Source organism: Hoplias malabaricus, chromosome X1 (assembly GCF_029633855.1).
Source record: "Hoplias malabaricus isolate fHopMal1 chromosome X1, fHopMal1.hap1, whole genome shotgun sequence".
Taxonomy (NCBI): domain Eukaryota; kingdom Metazoa; phylum Chordata; class Actinopteri; order Characiformes; family Erythrinidae; genus Hoplias; species Hoplias malabaricus.
Genome location: NC_089818.1, coordinates 26,254,098 through 26,274,982, shown reverse-complemented (window position 1 = coordinate 26,274,982; position 20,885 = coordinate 26,254,098). Strand labels below are relative to the sequence as shown.

The 20,885-nt window shown below is 44.8% G+C and overlaps 1 protein-coding gene across 1 annotated transcript in view; it reads left to right on the top strand.

The window, feature by feature from the left end:
- Positions 1-10,125, top strand: part of LOC136675431 (calmodulin-regulated spectrin-associated protein 2-like) — a 67,607-nt gene extending 57,482 nt beyond the window's left edge. Inside the window, exons 13-18 of the mRNA XM_066651978.1 lie at positions 4,001-4,137; positions 4,342-4,562; positions 5,491-5,587; positions 7,774-7,883; positions 8,320-8,438; positions 8,735-10,125. Of these exons, the coding sequence (XP_066508075.1) occupies positions 4,001-4,137; positions 4,342-4,562; positions 5,491-5,587; positions 7,774-7,883; positions 8,320-8,438; positions 8,735-9,031 (981 nt within the window). The 3' untranslated portion in view covers positions 9,032-10,125. The remainder of the gene's footprint in view (positions 1-4,000; positions 4,138-4,341; positions 4,563-5,490; positions 5,588-7,773; positions 7,884-8,319; positions 8,439-8,734) is intronic.
- Positions 10,126-20,885: the final 10,760 nt, after the last annotated feature.

Here is a 20,885-nt window from a genome sequence, read left to right as displayed (position 1 = left end):
TGGGAAGTGTATGAAAGGCCAGAAACAATTAGCTGGTGTTTTAATCATTTCTGGATTTTAATCTTGGGTTGTGGCACATTACCCACAAACAGGAGGGAGGTGGGTGGGTGACACACACTCAATGATTCCCTCATTAACAAAGATTTAGAGAAAGCATTAATAGTTCTGTTCACATGAATAGATAGATAAGGGCCTTATATACACTGAGAAAAAAATTCAGTTTTTAGAGGTTGTTCAAATTGTAAAATCTTTCATTGAACAGTTTAGAGCTTTATTTATTCATTTATTTATTTTCAAACTAAGAAACAAACAAGTGAATATTCATGTATGTTTCCTGTCTGAACTAGATGTTGCTGTTCCTTAGCCTTTTTCTGTGTTTAGCCTTTCTCTATGTTTAACCTTGCTATGTGTTTCACCCCTTTGTTCTGTATAGTCCTTGTTTAGCTTTTAGTGTTTAGCTTTGTTTAGTGTGTAGCTGTGTTTAGCATTTAGCCTTGTTTATTGTGTAGCTGTGTTTAGCATTTAGCCTTGTTTTGTGTTTAGTGTTTAGCCTTGTTTTGTGTTTAGCCTTGTTTTGTGTTTAGTGTTTAGCTTTGTTTAGTGTGTAGCTGTGTTTAGCATTTAGCCTTGTTTATTGTGTAGCTGTGTTTAGCATTTAGCCTTGTTTTGTGTTTAGTGTTTAGCTTGATTTAGTGTTTAGCTTGATTTGGTGTTTAGCTTGGTTTAGTGTTTAGCTTTGTTTAGTGTGTAGCTGTGTTTAGCATTTAGCCTTGTTTAATGTTTAGTGTTTAGCCTTGTTTTGTGTTTAGTGTTTAGCCTTGTTTTGTGTTTAATGTTTAGCCTTGTTTTGTGTTTAGTGTTTAGCCTTGTTTTGTGTTTAGTGTTTAGCCTTGTTTTGTGTTTAGTGTTTAGCCTTGTTTTGTGTTTAGTGTTTAGCCTTGTTTTGTGTTTAGTGCTTAGCCTTGTTTATTGTTTAGTGTTTAGCCTTGTTTAGTGTTTAGCCTTGTTTTGTGTTTAGTGTTTAGCCTTGTTTAGTGTTTAGTGTTTAGCCTTGTTTAGTGTTTAGTGCTTAGCCTTGTTTAGTGTTTAGTGTTTAGCCTTGTTTAGTGTTTAGTGTTTAGCCTTGTTTTGTGTTTAGTGTTTAGCCTTGTTTAGTGTTTAGTGTTTAGCCTTGTTTTGTGTTTAGTGCTTAGCCTTGTTTAGTGTTTAGTGTTTAGCCTTGTTTAGTGTTTAGCCTTGTTTTGTGTTTAGTGTTTAGCCTTGTTTAGTGTTTAGTGTTTAGCTTTGTTTAGTGTGTAGCTGTGTTTAGCATTTAGCCTTGTTTATTGTGTAGCTGTGTTTAGCATTTAGCCTTGTTTTGTGTTTAGTGTTTAGCCTTGTTTTGTGTTTAGCCTTGTTTTGTGTTTAGTGTTTAGCTTTGTTTAGTGTGTAGCTGTGTTTAGCATTTAGCCTTGTTTATTGTGTAGCTGTGTTTAGCATTTAGCCTTGTTTTGTGTTTAGTGTTTAGCTTGATTTAGTGTTTAGCTTGATTTGGTGTTTAGCTTGGTTTAGTGTTTAGCTTTGTTTAGTGTGTAGCTGTGTTTAGCATTTAGCCTTGTTTAATGTTTAGTGTTTAGCCTTGTTTTGTGTTTAGTGTTTAGCCTTGTTTTGTGTTTAATGTTTAGCCTTGTTTTGTGTTTAGTGTTTAGCCTTGTTTTGTGTTTAGTGTTTAGCCTTGTTTTGTGTTTAGTGTTTAGCCTTGTTTTGTGTTTAGTGTTTAGCCTTGTTTTGTGTTTAGTGCTTAGCCTTGTTTATTGTTTAGTGTTTAGCCTTGTTTAGTGTTTAGCCTTGTTTTGTGTTTAGTGTTTAGCCTTGTTTAGTGTTTAGTGTTTAGCCTTGTTTAGTGTTTAGTGCTTAGCCTTGTTTAGTGTTTAGTGTTTAGCCTTGTTTAGTGTTTAGTGTTTAGCCTTGTTTTGTGTTTAGTGTTTAGCCTTGTTTAGTGTTTAGTGCTTAGCCTTGTTTAGTGTTTAGTGCTTAGCCTTGTTTAGTGTTTAGTGTTTAGCCTTGTTTAGTGTTTAGCCTTGTTTTGTGTTTAGTGTTTAGCCTTGTTTAGTGTTTAGTGTTTAGCCTTGTTTAATGGTTACCTTTTGTTTATTGTTAATAAATCTCTCCTGCATATACCTCCCTTACTCCTTGACCACTCCTACACAGCCCCATTATTACAACATCCTGCGCCGTCTTAAACACAAACGAGTCCTGCTAAGTCTGTAACCACAGCAAGGCTATCATCTGTAGGATGTGAACAGATGTGACAGCGTGGGCTGACCTCCAGCGCTTTAATGAGTGGCTCATCCCCATCAGCTCAGTCTGATCTGCTCTTGCTTTAAAAACTCTTCAGCCTCTTTATAAGTTGTCCTTCTGTGTTTGTCAGGCATTTTATTTTTTAGTAAACAAACGTATACAAACGAGCATCTACTTGGTGTGACCCGAGTCCTTTCATTTTTTATGTTGATATACATTTCTTCAGCTGTTACTTCCATCTTTTTTTAACCTTTAAGCCCCACCAGAATTCTACAACCTACTTCATTAACTTCTTTATACAAAACTGTGTCGTATCCCCAGGAGAGACGGCTGTGGCTGATACAGTGCAGATCCGCTACAGATAACAACACATTTAGTCTGCACTGTGTCTGTCTGTCTGCACTGGGACTGTGTTGTAGTCTGTCTGTCTGTCTGCACTGGGACTGTGTTGTAGTCTGTCTGCACTGGGGCTGTGTTTTAATCTGTCTGTCTGCACTGGGGCTGTGTTGTAGTCTGTCTGTCTGCACTGGGGCTGTGTTGTAGTCTGTCTGTCTGCACTGGGGCTGTGTTTTAATCTGTCTGTCTGCACTGGGGCTGTGTTGTAGTCTGTCTGTCTGCACTGGGGCTGTGTTGTAGTCTGTCTGTCTGCACTGGGACTGTGTTGTAGTCTGTCTGTCTGCACTGGGACTGTGTTGTAGTCTGTCTGCACTGGGGCTGTGTTGTAGTCTGTCTGTCTGCACTGGGACTGTGTTGTAGTCTGTCTGTCTGTCTGCACTGGGACTGTGTTGTAGTCTGTCTGCACTGGGGCTGTGTTTTAGTCTGTCTGTCTGCACTGGGGCTGTGTTTTAGTCTGTCTGTCTGCACTGGGGCTGTGTTGTAGTCTGTCTGTCTGCACTGGGGCTGTGTTGTAGTCTGTCTGTCTGTCTGCACTGGGACTGTGTTGTAGTCTGTCTGCACTGGGGCTGTGTTGTAGTCTGTCTGTCTGCACTGGGACTGTGTTGTAGTCTGTCTGTCTGCACTGGGACTGTGTTGTAGTCTGTCTGTCTGTCTGCACTGGGACTGTGTTTTACAGGCTGTCTGTCTGCACTGGGACTGTGTTTTACAGGCTGTCTGTCTGCACTGGGACTGTGTTTTACAGGCTGTCTGTCTGCACTGGGACTGTGTTTTACAGGCTGTCTGTCTGCACTGGGACTGTGTTTTACAGGCTGTCTGTCTGTCTGCACTGGGACTGTGTTTTACAGGCTGTCTGTCTGTCTGCACTGGGACTGAGTTTTACAGGCTGTCTGTCTGCACTGGGACTGTGTTGTAGTCCTGAGTACACATCCTTTACTCAGAGAATACGTCTGCTTCATATGTTTGAGTACAATTGTGTGCTTTATTTTCTTCATTAATAAGAAGCTAATGATGATTTGAACTGATTGGAAGCGATGGCAGACGTCAGATCCCAGAATCTTTTGGGAAATGTGTTTCTTTAACCTTTTATCGCATTTATTTTACACACAATGTTGAAAAGTTCACCTGAAGTGAGCAAACGTCCCCACTCCGCGTACAGTTAATGACTGATACTGTGCTGAAGTTTGTGTGTGTATTCACTCGTCTGTGTGTTTAATCGTAGTTAGTTTATTACTATAATTAGAGTCAGGGTGTATGTCTGCAGTCTTTGTACATTTTTGAGTTGGTAACATTTCATCGAGCTTTGTGTCTGTTTCTTTGTGCTCAGGACGATCAGAAAGGTGAGGAAGACATTGCTCAGAAGAAGGCAGCTTTGCTGGAGAAGAGGCTGAGGAGAGAGAAAGAGGCTCAAATGAAAAAACAGCAGCAGGAGCAAGAAATGGAGCAAAAGAAGGAAGTGGCCAGGTTGGAGTCCTGAAAATGTTTATCCCCCATTAAAAAAAATGAAATGGTATTAATGACATTTTTAGATTTAAAATGTGTCTCTTCTGTTGTTTTTGTAGCTGAGAAATGAAACAGGTTGTTAACATTGTGAAGTCTCCTCCCTCATGTTTGCTCCTGAATCTCACTAGAAATGCGTTTTCATGAAGTCAGTGGAATCCGTTTCAGATTGAAAGCGGAAGAGGAACGTCAGAAGAAAGAGGAGGAGAAGGAGAGACGAGAATACATCAGACATGAGTACTTGAGGAGGAAGCAGCTGAAACTGATGGAGGATATGGACAGCGTCATCAGGCCCCGCACTCCGAGCGTCAAGCAAAAGAAGCCTCGACCCAAGTCTATGCACAGAGACATGACGGAGTCTCCCAAACCCCCTGCACGAACAAACACAGGTACAAACATGGACTCACACGTTTTACACATCTTCAGTACGAACAAACCAATATAACACAGATCCAGGGTCCTGGAGGTTGTGGGTTCGAGTCCCACTCTGAGTGACTGTGAGGAGTGTGGTGTGTTCTCCCTGTGTCTGTGTGGGTTTCCTCCGGGTGACTGTCTGTGAGGAGTGTGGTGTGTTCTCCCTGTGTCTGCGTGGGTTTCCTCCGGGTGACTGTCTGTGAGGAGTGTGGTGTGTTCTCTCTGTGTCTGCGTGGGTTTCCTCCGGGTGACTGTCTGTGAGGAGTGTGGTGTGTTCTCTCTGTGTCTGCGTGGGTTTCCTCCGGGTGACTGTCTGTGAGGAGTGTGGTGTGTTCTCCCTGTGTCTGCGTGGGTTTCCTCCGGGTGACTGTCTGTGAGGAGTGTGGTGTGTTCTCTCTGTGTCTGCGTGGGTTTCCTCCGGGTGACTGTCTGTGAGGAGTGTGGTGTGTTCTCTCTGTGTCTGCGTGGGTTTCCTCCGGGTGATTGTCTGTGAGGAGTGTGGTGTGTTCTCTCTGTGTCTGCGTGGGTTTCCTCCGTGTGACTGTCTGTGAGGAGTGTGGTGTGTTCTCTCTGTGTCTGCGTCTGTTTCCTCCGGGTGCTCCGGTTTCCTCCCATGCTCCAAAAAGAGACTCACCCTGGAGACTCAAAAGTGTGCGTAGGTGTGAGTGTGTGAGTGAATGTGTGTGAGTGTGTGTTGCCCTGTGAAGGACTGGCGCCCCCTCCAGGGTGTATTCCCGCCTTGCGCCCAATGACTCCAGGTAGGCTTTGGACCCACCGCCGCCCTGAACTGGATAAGGGTTACAGATAATGAATGAATGGGACTGGAGCTGTGACTGAGACATTACCTGTTGCTACTCTTTTACATTTTTTATTTCCATGAAAATGACATCGTTTTCTCTCTAGGTTCTCGACCTCGTGGCTTCTCAGTCTCCAGCATATCGCTTGCTTCACTTAACCTCGCTGACAACGAGAGCGTCCAATCAGACAAGAGGACGTCCAGGTGAGTGTAGCGTTGTAGGGTCATAGAAGTATCAAAAGGTACAGCTATAACGACTCGATCCAGTAACACTTTATATTAAAGTCAGCCTCTTAACAGTTTATTAACGATCAGCAAGCAGTTAATTAATGATTAAGAAGCAGTTTATATTCTAAGGTCAGTGTGCCGTATAAAGACTGAGGTCTGAAACTACATATGTAGGACATTGGTAAATAAACAGTTAATAATCTATTTAATCATTCTTAAATACATTAAATAAACACACTAATTTACATAAGTATACGAGCTTAAAACAGACATGTGACTAATAAATACGTCTTGTTTTTATTTACTTATTTCTTAATGGATTTTATTTATTGATTCTGATTCTCCGTTAGCGCTCTGAGATTTCCTTGTTATTATTATTAAGTCATGGTTAATTCCTTGTAATGAACTTAAGAGTTCATTAACCGTTAAGAGACAGACTTTAAACTAAAGTGATTGGTGTGTTTCTGTTGTCTCATGGCTGTGAGTTTAACAGTGAGACACCGCTGGTCAAATACACGACTCAGAGAAGAAACGTAAATGTCATAACGTTGTGCACAAATTCTACTTTCTTCTGAGTTCTATGTGAAATTCAACAAATCTACGAACGTCATTAGACTCCCTCTGTTCTCATTTTTCTAAACTCTTCATTGTTTTCCGTCCTGATGTTTCTCTCCTTATTCCTTTTTTCTCAGTTATCTTTGTGACTAATCTCACAGTCTGTGTCTTTGTGTCTGATGTTTTTCCCTGGTTCTCTAACCCCTCTCCTGCGTGCCGTGACAGACGCAGTAAACTGTCACCAGGCAGTCTGTGTTTCTTTTTGACCTCACCCAAAGGGGCCAAGGCCAGGTCAGTTCCCTCAGATCGGACCAGAACACCTCACCGTCGTCGCTTTACGTAACTGATCAATACTGAAAGAAGATTCTGACTAATCTGTTGTAGCAGTAAATCGACAGCTCTGATTCGTTTAGCTTAGTTCTGATGTAATCATGTGTCATTCTATACGTTTATGCACTGAAATGTCTGTTATTAACCCAGGGCTGTCACGATCACAGAAGCCAAAAACACTCCAAACTGAGACCAAAACGATACTCACGGTTCAACAGAGGATTGTGTACTAGAATTTAAGGCTGAAATGTCATTTTATGAGTGTCCTGAGTTCATGGAGATAACATTCATTTCCGTGCTCGTTCTATTGGGATTTCAATGCTATGTTGTCATCAGCCTAATGCAGTTGTCCATTAACCTCCTATGTAGGGCTTTATTGTACGTAGGGCTTTATTGCGATTTGAAGGTTTCCAGCGGCTTATTCTTTATTATCAACGAATCACTAGTTCATCAGATCTTTAAATTGTAATTTATTACTTTGTTTCAATTAATCGTGACAGCCCTCGTTAATACTTAATGCGGTAAACTGAAGCTGCGCTCCGTATTCAGATCATGCAACTCATAACACACTGCTATGTTTCTGTTACGATCTTAAGGGTGTGTGGATGAAATAGGAGGCCGTTTACTTCCTTGGGTCAGTCAACTTCATTTAGAAATGCTCTTGGGAAACACTCTTCCACAGACACTCGACTCAGACTCGCCTCGCTCACTCACTCCCTCCCTCCCTCAGGATGCTGCCTCCGTAGACATCACTGTCATTTGGGACACAGCCGTTGTCTGTCGTTCTGAAGCAGTTTCCGTCACCACTCGAATGCAGAGTTAATGTGGTCTCGTGGTCAGGAAAGTGCACACCAACACACACCAGGTCATAAATAGGAATACAGATGTGTGTGAATACAGCACCCCTTCGATCGTAACAGTTCATAGGTCACCTTCGGTGGATCATCTGCTTCCAGATTTCATATGAAGTCCTTCATCATTTGTTTAAAAGTCTTTATTTTGCAGCAGCAGATCTGTGATGTGTTCATCTGCTAACCTTCGCTTGCTGTTCCATATTAACCATGTACTAGTTTTTGGTTGAACACTTATGAGTGCTCTTATTTAGTCCTAGTGTTTACACTGCTCCTCTTTGGCTGCGCTTGACTGTGCTGGATTTGAGTTGCCTTTTTTTTTAAAAAAAAAAACGTGCCTCAACAACTCAGTGCTTTTATCATCCTCCTAAATCCATCTGTGCAGTATTTAAGAGTGTGTGTGTGTGTGTGTGTGTGCCTCCACAGGCCAGAATCAGCAGAAGGTCACTTGTCTCCGTGTCAGTCAGTAAGTAGGAATGGGGAGAACTGGGAGAACGAGTCGACATCATCAGCAGCATCTAACACAGAATACACAGGTACACAAATGTGTCTTCCACATTTAACAGTGAACACACACACACTAGTGCACTAGGGGCTGTGAACACACACCCAGAGCAGGGGGAAGTTATCCCCGGTGCCAGGGAGCAGTTGTGGGTTCAGTGCCTTGCTCAAGGGCCCCTCAGCTGTGGATTGAGGAGGAGGACAGTGCTGTTCCTTCACTCTCACCGCCCCCAGTCTTCCTGCTGCTCGTGGGAATAGAACCAACAACCTTTCAGCCCTCAGCCCTCTGCTTTAAACATTAGATCACTGCTTCATTCCGTTCAAAGCAATATTTCACTCTGATGCATGAAGGCAACTGTATGATTTTAAATATAGTTTAAACACTAGAGGAGATTGTAAAAGAGTAAAAAGTATTTATTATTTATTATAGTTTTCAGAGCACTGATGATCTCTTCCGTGTTTCTTAAACAGGCCCAAAGCTTTACAAGGAGCCCAGTGCCAAGTCTAACAAGTACATCATCCAGAACGCTCTGGCCCACTGCTGCCTGGCAGGGAAGGTCAACGAGGGCCAGAAGAACAAGATACTGGAGGTCAGGACAGATCGTCATAATCAGTGCTGTAGAAAGATGTTCCATCTCTCAGCTCCACTGTCCACACAGGAGCACTCTGTAGTTCTACACTTACACACTGTAGTCCAGCTGTTGCTCTGCATACTTCTTTATTCCCATTTCACCGTGCTCTTGGTCGGAGTGGATCTGAATGATACGTGTTATACTTCATTAGTCCTTTATAATAATAATAAAAACAGTTAATGTCACATCGATCTGATGCAGATTTGCTCTCCCTAGTTCCTTCAGAAAGATCTGAATGTTCCCTTCTCTTCCAGGAAATGGAGAAGACGGACTCGAACAGCTTCCTGATCCTGTTCCGGGATTCGGGTTGCCAGTTCCGTGCGCTTTACACATATTTCCCAGAGACGGAGGAGATCAGCAAGCTGACGGGAATCGGCCCCAAAACAATCACGACCAAGATGATCGAGAACTTGTACAAGTACAGCTCAGACAAGAAGCAGTTCTGCCGCATCCCTGCCAAGACCATGTCTGCTAGCATAGACGCCATCACCATCTTCAGCCACCTCTGGCATTACAAGAAACAGAGTACGCCCAAAAAACTGCTCAAATGAGCCCCAGCAAGGAGCAAGCAAACACTCACTGGAGGAGCCAGGCAGGGTTTCAGACACTTGGATGTCATCGTTATTTAGCTCGCTGCTTCAAGAGTGACAGCAACGGCCGGATCATGATCGAATTCCGCTGTTACGCACAGGTTGAATGTCGAGATCAAAGGATGGATAGGAATTCCACGTCATGTGGCAAACCCCACATCAGTTTTAGCTTGTAGCACACATTGTATAGTTTGACCACGTGTGTGTGTGTGTGTATGGGTGTGTGTGTGTGTGTATGGGTGTGTGTGTGTGTATGGGTGTGTGGGTGTGTATGTGTCTGTGCGCCAAATCTAAAGGTTCTAGCATTTGTTTGTGAGAGCCCCAAAGTGTCATAATTATTTAAACTTTTTATTTTAAACATATTCCACTTTAAACTTTCGTGGCCTTACGTTTGAACTGTTTAAAACATATTTCCTGCTTCATTCTCAACACTACACTCTTGATTTTTCTGAACAAGCCAATGACTTATTTAGGGCTAAATGAAGTGCACGTTTGCATTTGTGGAAGAACCACATTATTTTAAACTTGGGGCCACGTTCACATCAAACACTTTTTTAAAATATTCTGATGTTTCCTCTCCATGTGCTGCTCTCCAGTTGGTTTGAGCTGGAAACATGAGCTGGAAATGTGTTTACAAAGCCCTAGTGTCATTAAAAAGGTAAAAAAACACATGGTCTGGGTCCAGTAGGCTAGGCTTTCTCTCTCTGCTCACAGCAGAGAAACAGCATCTGGAGGAGCAGAGAGAAAACTAAACATGTAAAATCATGAAAAGAGATGAGGACATTGCTTTATTCCTGCTCCATAGGTGGGAGATATCGACTTGTTTTTGTGGGTTCAGGGTAAACACAGAGCAAAAGTGCAATAAACACTTACAGAACACACACCGCTCCACTTTAAAAGATACAGTCGCTTCTTACTCACACACACTGCTCCACCTTAAAAGATACAGTCGCTTCTTACTCACACACACTGCTCCACCTTAAAAGATAGTCGCTTCTTACTCACACACACTGCTCCACCTTAAAAGATACAGTCGCTTCTTACTCACACACACTGCTCCACCTTAAAAGATACAGTCGCTTCTTACTCACACACACCACTCCACCTTAAAAGATACAGTCGCTTCTTACTCACACACACCACTCCACCTTAAAAGATACAGTCGCTTCTTACTCACACGCACCGCTCCACCTTAAAAGATAGTCGCTTCTTACTCACACGCACCGCTCCACCTTAAAAGATAGTCGCTTCTTACTCACACACACCGCTCCACCTTAAAAGATACAGTCGCTTCTTACTCACACGCACCGCTCCACCTTAAAAGATACAGTCGCTTCTTACTCACACGCATCGCTCCACCTTAAAAGATACAGTCGCTTCTTACTCACACACACCGCTCCACCTTAAAAGATACAGTCGCTTCTTACTCACACGCACCGCTCCACCTTAAAAGATACAGTCGCTTCTTACTCACACGCACCGCTCCACCTTAAAAGATACAGTCGCTTCTTACTCACACGCACCGCTCCACCTTAAAAGATACAGTCGCTTCTTACTCACACGCATCGCTCCACCTCAAAAGATAGTCGCTTCTTACTCACACACACCGCTCCACCTTAAAAGATACAGTCGCTTCTTACTCACACGCACCGCTCCACCTTAAAAGATACAGTCGCTTCTTACTCACACGCATCGCTCCACCTTAAAAGATACAGTCGCTTCTTACTCACACACACCGCTCCACATTAAAAGATACAGTCGCTTCTTACTCACACGCACCGCTCCACCTTAAAAGATACAGTCGCTTCTTACTCACACGCACCGCTCCACCTTAAAAGATACAGTCGCTTCTTACTCACACGCATCGCTCCACCTTAAAAGATACAGTCGCTTCTTACTCACACACACCGCTCCACCTTAAAAGATACAGTCGCTTCTTACTCACACGCACCGCTCCACCTTAAAAGATACAGTCGCTTCTTACTCACACGCATCGCTCCACATTAAAAGATAGTCGCTTCTTACTCACACGCATCGCTCCACCTTAAAAGATACAGTCGCTTCTTACTCACACACATCGCTCCACCTTAAAAGATAGTCGCTTCTTACTCACACACACCGCTCCACCTTAAAAGATACAGTCGCTTCTTACTCACACACATCGCTCCACCTTAAAAGATACAGTCGCTTCTTACTCACACACATCGCTCCACCTTAAAAGATACAGTCGCTTCTTACTCACACACATCGCTCCACCTTAAAAGATAGTCGCTTCTTACTCACACACACCGCTCCACCTTAAAAGATACAGTCGCTTCTTACTCACACGCACCTCTCGACCTTAAAAGATAGTCGCTTCTTACTCACACAGACCTCTCAACCTTAAAAGATACAGTCGCTTCTTACTCACACACACTGCTCCACCTTAAAAGATACAGTCGCTTCTTACTCACACGCACCTCTCCACCTTAAAAGATACAGTCGCTTCTTACTCACACGCACCGCTCCACCTTAAAAAACGCAGCACTTCTGAACATGAACAAACCAGAGAGAACCACAGTTCCCCAGAATCGCTGATGTTGCCTTTAAACCTAATCTTGGACTAATTTACAAGTTTAAAAATCCTATGAGGTCAAGGCTGAGCAACCAACACCTTAAAGTTTACAGACAGTAATAAATGTATTTGCATTACAACAACACTATTGCTCTTTATTTCTTAGCTCAGATCTCTCTCCGTTAATGGGTCATTGAGGTGTGTGAGCCACCAGTACCCAGAGTTTTTTTTGTCTGAACAGAGTTGGAGTATGGTATCATTCATTTTATGTTTTATTGAACATTTAATTAAAGTCATTAAGAACAAGTGGCATTTACAGTGGCAGCAGACACCACGTGAGGGGAAAGGAAATATATCTAAATACGAGTGTGTGTGGGTGCACATCAAATATCAACAGCACTGTCAATTAATGGCATAAGTGTTCATCACAAACTGATTAGAAAACATCAGTGGCATTCAAACTGACACCAAACATTCATTCATTCATTGTCTGTAAGTCTTTATCCAGTTGAGTGTCGCGGGGGGTCCGATGTTTACAGACAATCAATGAATGAATGTTATAGGGAACATTCAAAGTCTAATCTGGGTTTTAAGAGTCGTGTTAATGATGTGTCTTTTTGTCTTACTCTGATTTATTTATATTTTGATAAATGTCTTTAAATTGTCCTGAAAATGATGCATATAACAAATGAGCAGGGTGTGTGTGTGTGTGTGTGTGTGTGTGTGTGTATAATAGCCATCATGTACTGAATGCAGAAATCCATTGGCTTCTACATGTCGTTGTATGGCCTTTTGTCAATGAAATGAACACGGACGTAAACGTTTTCGCTGCTGGACTGTAACACTACGTCATTCACACAGACCACACCGTGATGTTTGAGGTGTTAATGTTTATGTAAAGAGAGTGTGTAAAACATACAGATAAACATCTTCTAGAGACACGCCTCGGCTCCGCTGCCGTCTGGACTAGTTTACATCGGCAAGTTAGTATTACACCCAGAACGTATAATAACTGAACATGATATTACGATGCTTCCGTATAGTTGCTGATGCTGAGTAACCTGCTTTATTCGTTTAAATAGAAATGACATTTCCAGGAGCTGTTGCATTTTTACAGGCTTTGTGTCTGATAACGTTTTTTTTTCTTCAGGTTCAAAAGCTTAAAGATGTTTTTATTTTTATTAGCTGAAGAAAATCATCCATTTATTAAAAGCTGTACATATATAGTTTTACATGTTAAGCCTATTTTTAAAGCCATTGAATATTAATGATATTTTTCATATAAACAAGGAAATGCTTTCCACTTGCGAAGTGTTATTGGTAAATGTTGCCTGTGTTGGCCGTGGACGATGCTGCAGTGCATTGAGAGCATTTTGTTGAATCCCTGAACCTTTTCTCTTCAGTTCAGTTCACATTTCCTCTCCTGTTGTCTGTGTGTTTATTATTGACTATGTGCTGTTTGTCGAGTCTTATCTGAACATCTGTTAACCTTCACAAATACAGATTTTCATCCAAGCGCAACTTTGGTGTTGGTATTATTATTATTATTATTATTGTTATGTGGCACGGTGGAGCAGCAGTGTCTCTGTCACAGCTCCAGGGTCCTGGAGGTTGTGGGTTCGAGTCCCACTCCAGGTGACTGTCTGTGAGGAGTGTGGTGTGTTCTCCCTGTGTCTGCGTGTGTTTCCTCCGGGTGACTGTCTGTGAGGAGTGTGGTGTGTTCTCCCTGTGTCTGCGTGGGTTTCCTCCGGGTGACTGTCTGTGAGGAGTGTGGTGTGTTCTCCCTGTGTCTGCGTGGGTTTCCTCTGGGTGACTGTCTGTGAGGAGTGTGGTGTGTTCTCCCTGTGTCTGCGTGGGTTTCCTCCGGGTGACTGTCTGTGAGGAGTGTGGTGTGTTCTCCCTGTGTCTGCATGGGTTTCCTCCGGGTGACTGTCTGTGAGGAGTGTGGTGTGTTCTCCCTGTGTCTGCGTGGGTTTCCTCCGGGTGACTGTCTGTGAGGAGTGTGGTGTGTTCTCCCTGTGTCTGCATGGGTTTCCTCCGGGTGACTGTCTGTGAGGAGTGTGGTGTGTTCTCCCTGTGTCTGCGTGGGTTTCCTCCGGGTGACTGTCTGTGAGGAGTGTGGTGTGTTCTCCCTGTGTCTGCGTGGGTTTCCTCCGGGTGACTGTCTGTGAGGAGTGTGGTGTGTTCTCCCTGTGTCTGTGTGGGTTTCCTCTGGGTGACTGTCTGTGAGGAGTGTGGTGTGTTCTCCCTGTGTCTGCGTGGGTTTCTTCCAGGTGACTGTCTGTGAGGAGTGTGGTGTGTTCTCCCTGTGTCTGCGTGGGTTTCTTCCAGGTGACTGTCTGTGAGGAGTGTGGTGTGTTCTCCCTGTGTCTGCGTGGGTTTCCTCTGGGTGACTGTCTGTGAGGAGTGTGGCGTGTTCTCCCTGTGTCTGCGTTGGTTTCCTCCGGGTGACTGTCTGTGAGGAGTGTGGTGTGTTCTCTCTGTGTCTGCGTGGGTTTCCTCCGGGTGACTGTCTGTGAGGAGTGTGGTGTGTTCTCTCTGTGTCTGCGTGGGTTTCCTCCGGGTGACTGTCTGTGAGGAGTGTGGTGTGTTCTCTCTGTGTCTGCGTGGGTTTCCTCTGGGTGACTGTCTGTGAGGAGTGTGGTGTGTTCTCCCTGTGTCTGCGTGGGTTTCCTCCGGGTGACTGTCTGTGAGGAGTGTGGTGTGTTCTCCCTGTGTCTGCGTGTGTTTCTTCCGGGTGACTGTCTGTGAGGAGTGTGGTGTGTTCTCCCTGTGTCTGCGTGGGTTTCCTCCGGGTGACTGTCTGTGAGGAGGGTGGTGTGTTCCCACACTCCAAAAACACACGTTGGTAGGTGGATTGGAGACTCAAAAGTGTCCGTAGGTGTGAGTGTGTCACCCTGTGAAGGACTGGCGCCCCCTCCAGGGTGTGTTCTTTGTGCCCAGTGATTCCATGTAGACTCTGGACCCTCTGCCACCATGAACTGGATAAGTGTTACAATGAATTAATAAATTATTACACAATGAGTAATGCCTGAATAATTGTATTCACATGCATAGTTTTTTTTCTAGTCTTCCTCTTAGTTTTATCCCAGATATTTGTCCACTAACTCAGCCCAATCTTTTTAAGACATCAACAATGTACAAATTACAAATTGTTCAGTCAGATTGTGTCTGATTCATGTTTTAATACATTTATCTCATTGGATGTGTGGCTTCTGCATAGCAACGGATTGTTGGCCATATTTTTCCCATAGGAATGAAAGGGGGGCAAGCCTCTGATGCCCCAATGATACACAATCACTAGTTTAAACCAACCAACCACATGAGGCTCCACAGCTACCATTCTAGCCACCACCTGAGAACATAGCAACGCCTTGGCAGCTATAGAAACCACTTGTTAAGCCTTAGCAACCAAAATGAATTCCTGTGCAACCGCCCAAACAGCCACCCTAACAACCACCAGGGATACCTTAGCAGCCACCTAAGACACATTAGCTTACTACTTTACATACTTTTAACATGTCACTGTATTTGATAGTTGATCACAGTATGTTTAATTTTGGGTCTTTACCATTTCAGATGAAAGTGGGTGGGACTTTTGTGGCTGCAGTCAATCACAGCGGCACTGGATAAAAATATTTCATGTCAGAACATCCCAGGCCTCTTTTAAACCAGTTTGTTTTTTTCGTGTTCAATCCTCAGTCACCAGTCTTCCTCCAGAAAGGTCATATGGTTACTGTAGGGGCACTAGGAACATCTAAATCACTATATCACCCCCTGGGTGGAGATCAGAGGTTCGAGGTTGTTAGTAACCCCCTCTGTGCTGGGTTTCTTTAAAAATCTTTCTTTTAGGAACTCTGAAGGCCACTGGCCTTGGGTCAGCTTTCTCACCTCAGATTTCAAGGAATCCTCTTTTGTGGAAAATGAGTTGGACCCTGGTGATCTGTCCAGTCTGTTTCTATGGTAACAGTGGGCTGAGTTTTTGGCTAAAACCTTCAATGTGTTTAAAATCAGCCAGAAATCAGAGGAATCTCTACAGAACTGTTGGAGAGCGCTTTATCGGGAAATCGGGGCTAGTTTTATTCACTGCAAATAAAAATGTATCAAATTTGGGTGACGACAAACTGACATCTGGTTCCATTCACCACCACGTGTCTCATCTTTAGGGGAAAATGTGTTAGTCACTGAGTTTTCGTGATAAACGTGGCCTTAAATGTGTTTAACAAATATTCCAAAGAACATCAGAAAAAATCTGGCACTTGTTTAAGGTTATGACCTTTGTCTGGACTCACGTCCCCAAATTGTTATTCTTTTCTCGATATAAGCTCAGGACCAATGAAAAAATCTCTAGGAACTTTATTGGAGATAACAACTTTTATTGAGAGATTCACAAGTGTAAATCCCTATAGCAGTGATTGGTTGTTTTAGATTTTTATATGCGATATACTCTGTTTAATTTGTCTGTTTACATGAATAAGCTTGACCTATTTTGGACATGGGGCGGCACGGTGATGCAGCAGGTAGGTGTCACAGTCACAGAGCTCCAGGGTCCTGCAGGTTGTGGGTTTGATTCCCGCTCCGGGTGACTGTCTGTGAGGAGTGTGGTGTGTTCTCTCTGTGTCTGCGTGGGTTTCCTCCAGGTGACTGTCTGTGAGGAGTGTGGTGTGTTCTCTCTGTGTCTGCGTGGGTTTCCTCCGGGTGACTGTCTGTGAGGAGTGTGGTGTGTTCTCCCTGTGTCTGCGTGGGTTTCCTCCGAGTGACTGTCTGTGAGGAGTGTGGTGTGTTCTCCCTGTGTCTGTGTGGGTTTCCTCCGGGTGACTGTCTGTGAGGAGTGTGGTGTGTTCTCCCTGTGTCTGTGTGGGTTTCCTCCGGGTGACTGTGAGGAGTGTGGTGTGTTCTCTCTGTGTCTGCGTGGGTTTCCTCCGAGTGACTGTCTGTGAGGAGTGTGGTGTGTTCTCCCTGTGTCTGCGTGGGTTTCCTCCGGGTGACTGTCTGTGAGGAGTGTGGTGTGTTCTCCCTGTGTCTGCGTGGGTTTCCTCCGGGTGACTGTCTGTGAGGAGTGTGGTGTGTTCTCCCTGTGCGTGGGTTTCCTCCGGGTGACTGTCTGTGAGGAGTGTGGTGTGTTCTCCCTGTGCGTGGGTTTCCTCCGGGTGACTGTCTGTGAGGAGTGTGGTGTGTTCTCCCTGTGTCTGTGTGGGTTTCCTCCGGGTGACTGTCTGTGAGGAGTGTGGCGTGTTCTCCCTGTGTCTGTGTGGGTTTCCTCCGGGTGACTGTGAGGAGTGTGGTGTGTTCTCTCTGTGTCTGCGTGGGTTTCCTCCGAGTGACTGTCTGTGAGGAGTGTGGTGTGTTCTCCCTGTGTCTGCGTGGGTTTCCTCCGGGTGACTGTCTGTGAGGAGTGTGGTGTGTTCTCCCTGTGTCTGCGTGGGTTTCCTCCGGGTGACTGTCTGTGAGGAGTGTGGTGTGTTCTCCCTGTGTCTGAGTGGGTTTCCTCCGGGTGACTGTCTGTGAGGAGTGTGGTGTGTTCTCCCTGTGCGTGGGTTTCCTCCGGGTGACTGTCTGTGAGGAGTGTGGTGTGTTCTCCCTGTGCGTGGGTTTCCTCTGGGTGCTCCGGTTTCCTCCCACGGTCCAAAAACACACTTTGGTAGGTGGATTGGCAACTCAAAAGTGTCCATAGGTGTGAATGTGTGTGTGTCTGTGTTGCCCTGTGAAGGACTGGTGCCCCCTCCAGGGTGTATTCCCGCCTTGCACCCAGTGATTCCAGGTAGGCTCTGGATCCACCTCGACCCTGAACTGGATAACCGCTTACAGATAATGAATGAATATTTTGGACATCTGGTTTCATTCACCAATGCTGGAGGTTCCCTTTAAGAATGATCTACTTCGAACAGGTAATTGTGTACTCACACTAGAAGGACATGGGACACTCTGGAGCAGCTGCACATGAATCTAAGGTCACCCTGCCCAGCTCCCAGTGTCCACCAGAAGTGTATAATATCCCCTGTGGTAATAGTTACGAGGCTGAATACTCTCAAATCGGACCACGTTCTGGTGTCTAGATTAAATCCTTCCCTGAAGAGTAGAGAGGGGGCAGTGGCAAGGTGCTCCTGTGTGGTCAGTGGAGCTGAGGAAATGGACAGTGTGTAGATACTAGGTGGGTGCTCCTAATTGTAAAAATAAATAGACACATGCACATGATAATAATAAGAATAAATGATGTATTATTAGATTAGACCGACACATATACAGTGTTTTGGATTGATGTAGATTTGGATTCATGAACTTTAGCGACATATAACCAGGATTCATTCTCTTTTGTTATATATTTTATAATTAAAAATACTATTTATATCTAACCTCACAACTCTCAGGAATCAGGCTTTAAACTACTCAGACGTCTGGTTCCTATCATCGACACTGTTCTGATTCAGAACGTTTCTCTGTAGAGTGGAATATTTACATTAAATTACTGCCCCACTGCTGAGAGAGCGGTGAAATGCCCCTTTAATCCAACAACGAGCTCCTAGCTGATGTTTCCAGTCGGATGGAGCTGTGAATGTCTGCTGAACTGATTCAGATTTAGAATAAACATTATACAGATGTCATGAAATAAGCAATTAAACCTGTAGTGTTTCTGGTTTGAGATGATGCCAGAGATTAAGGGATTAAGATTAGGCTGGTGTCATTATGTCAGAGTAGACCTCTCAGGGTTTATACAGAATAATTCAGCAATGGATTTACAGTGGATTATTTAAAAAGATTAATTTTTATTTAGAAGTACACTCTGGATTCCAGATGTTTTTAATCTGCTTATTTACATCTGCTTTTCATTACAGATACAAAAGCTAATTTTTGAGTTCCAAGTATAAATGATTTACGATCCTACATTCTCTACTATTTTAAATATGGCACTTTCCGATTTTATCAGAGATGCGTTCCTTCATACTTTCATTGTCTGTGGGTCCAGAGTCTACCCAGAATCACTGGGCGCAAGTCAGGAACACACCCTGGAGGGGGCGCCAGTCCTTCACAGGGTACATCTGAACCCTTTTCATGGACTGTGGGAAGAAACCCACGCAGATATGGGGGAGAACACTTGTCCCAAACTCCTCACCGACAGTGACCTGAGGTGGGGCTTGAACCTATAACCCCAGAACCCTGGAGCTGTGTGACAGAGACACTACCTGCTGCGCCACCGTACACTCTGTTATTAAAATCCCCATTATCCAACGCCAGCATGTTAGCAGAACTGATTAAAATAGCACTGATTATTTAATTATTAATTCTGAGTTCTTGAAAGAAGATGTGAACTCGTCCCAAAGACAAGGCCAAAGCGAAGTGATCAGAATTTAGCAAAAATTGATTGTGTCGCTGTCACAGCTCAAGGGACCTGGAGGTTGTGGGTTCGAGTCCCGCTCCGGGTGATTGTCTGTGAGGAGTGTGGTGTGTTCTCCCTGTGTCTGTGTGGGTTTCCTCCGGGTGACTGTCTGTGAGGAGTGTGGTGTGTTCTCTCTGTGTCTGCGTGGGTTTCCTCCGGGTGACTGTCTGTGAGGAGTGTGGCGTGTTCTCTCTGTGTCTGCGTGGGTTTCTTCTGGGTGACTGTCTGTGAGGAGTGTGGCGTGTTCTCTCTGTGTCTGCGTGGGTTTCCTCCGGGTGACTGTCTGTGAGGAGTGTGGCGTGTTCTCTCTGTGTCTGCGTGGGTTTCCTCCGGGTGACTGTCTGTGAGGAGTGTGGCGTGTTCTCTCTGTGTCTGCGTGGGTTTCCTCCGGGTGACTGTCTGTGAGGAGTGTGGCGTGTTCTCTCTGTGTCTGCGTGGGTTTCCTCCGGGTGACTGTCTGTGAGGAGTGTGGCGTGTTCTCTCTGTGTCTGCGTGGGTTTCCTCCGGGTGACTGTCTGTGAGGAGTGTGGCGTGTTCTCTCTGTGTCTGCGTGGGTTTCTTCCGGGTGACTGTCTGTGAGGAGTGTGGCGTGTTCTCTCTGTGTCTGCGTGGGTTTCCTCCGGGTGACTGTCTGTGAGGAGTGTGGCGTGTTCTCTCTGTGTCTGCGTGGGTTTCCTCCGGGTGACTGTCTGTGAGGAGTGTGGCGTGTTCTCCCTGTGTCTGCGTGGGTTTCCTCCGGGTGACTGTCTGTGAGGAGTGTGGCGTGTTCTCTCTGTGTCTGCGTGGGTTTCCTCCGGGTGACTGTCTGTGAGGAGTGTGGCGTGTTCTCCCTGTGTCTGCGTGGGTTTCCTCCGGGTGACTGTCTGTGAGGAGTGTGGCGTGTTCTCTCTGTGTCTGCGTGGGTTTCCTCCGGGTGACTGTCTGTGAGGAGTGTGGCGTGTTCTCTCTGTGTCTGCGTGGGTTTCCTCCGGGTGACTGTCTGTGAGGAGTGTGGCGTGTTCTCTCTGTGTCTGCGTGGGTTTCCTCCGGGTGCTCCGGTTTCCTCCCACACTCCAAAAACACACGTTGGTAGGTGGATTGGAGACTCAAAAGTGTCTGTAGGTGTGAATGTGTGAGTGTGTGTCACTCTGTGATAGACTGGCGCCCCCCCCAGGGTGTGTTGCCACCCAACACCGATTAATTCCAGGTAGTCTCTGGACCCACCGCCACCCTAAACTGGATAAGAGCTTACAGACCATGAATGAATAAATACGCATCATTATCAATTAATTACAAGCTGTAAATCTGGAATTTAAGATCTGTTTATATGAAAATCATAGAAACACATCTGTGCCTTATATCCCATAGAAAATAATGTGCTTGGAAACACAGCACTGAATCTCCCCTGTTCAGTGTGAAAGCAGCTAAAAAAAGACTAGGTAATACTTTTAACTTAAAACTACAACTTTAAAATCATTGTGATGCTTACTTTCCTGTAATAGAGAGAACAGAGCCACTATCACAGCTACTGTGCGCTCAGCACTGCAGAAACAGCACTGTGTAACTTGGAGGAGTGTAGGAAACCGTCTCCTCTCTCCTCCTCCTCCACACAGATTTCAGGATGCTGCTGTAAAAGCCAGTTACACCCTGCTACTGTAGAGGACTCCGGGAGCAAAAGCACAGAACTCTTACTCTGTGTTTTTAGACGCAGTGTTAAACTGTAAACACGCCGGGTTAGTTATATCTTAATACTTTAATACTAATATATATTTGTAATATGTGACACAAAACGAAGCTTTTTCCAGAAGGGCGTGGGCGGGGCTTGTTCTTGCTGCTCGGCTCTGATTGGTGGAGCTCTGCGGAGGAAGCTTTCGCCTGACAACCAGCGCAGAGAGAGGGAGGTAACG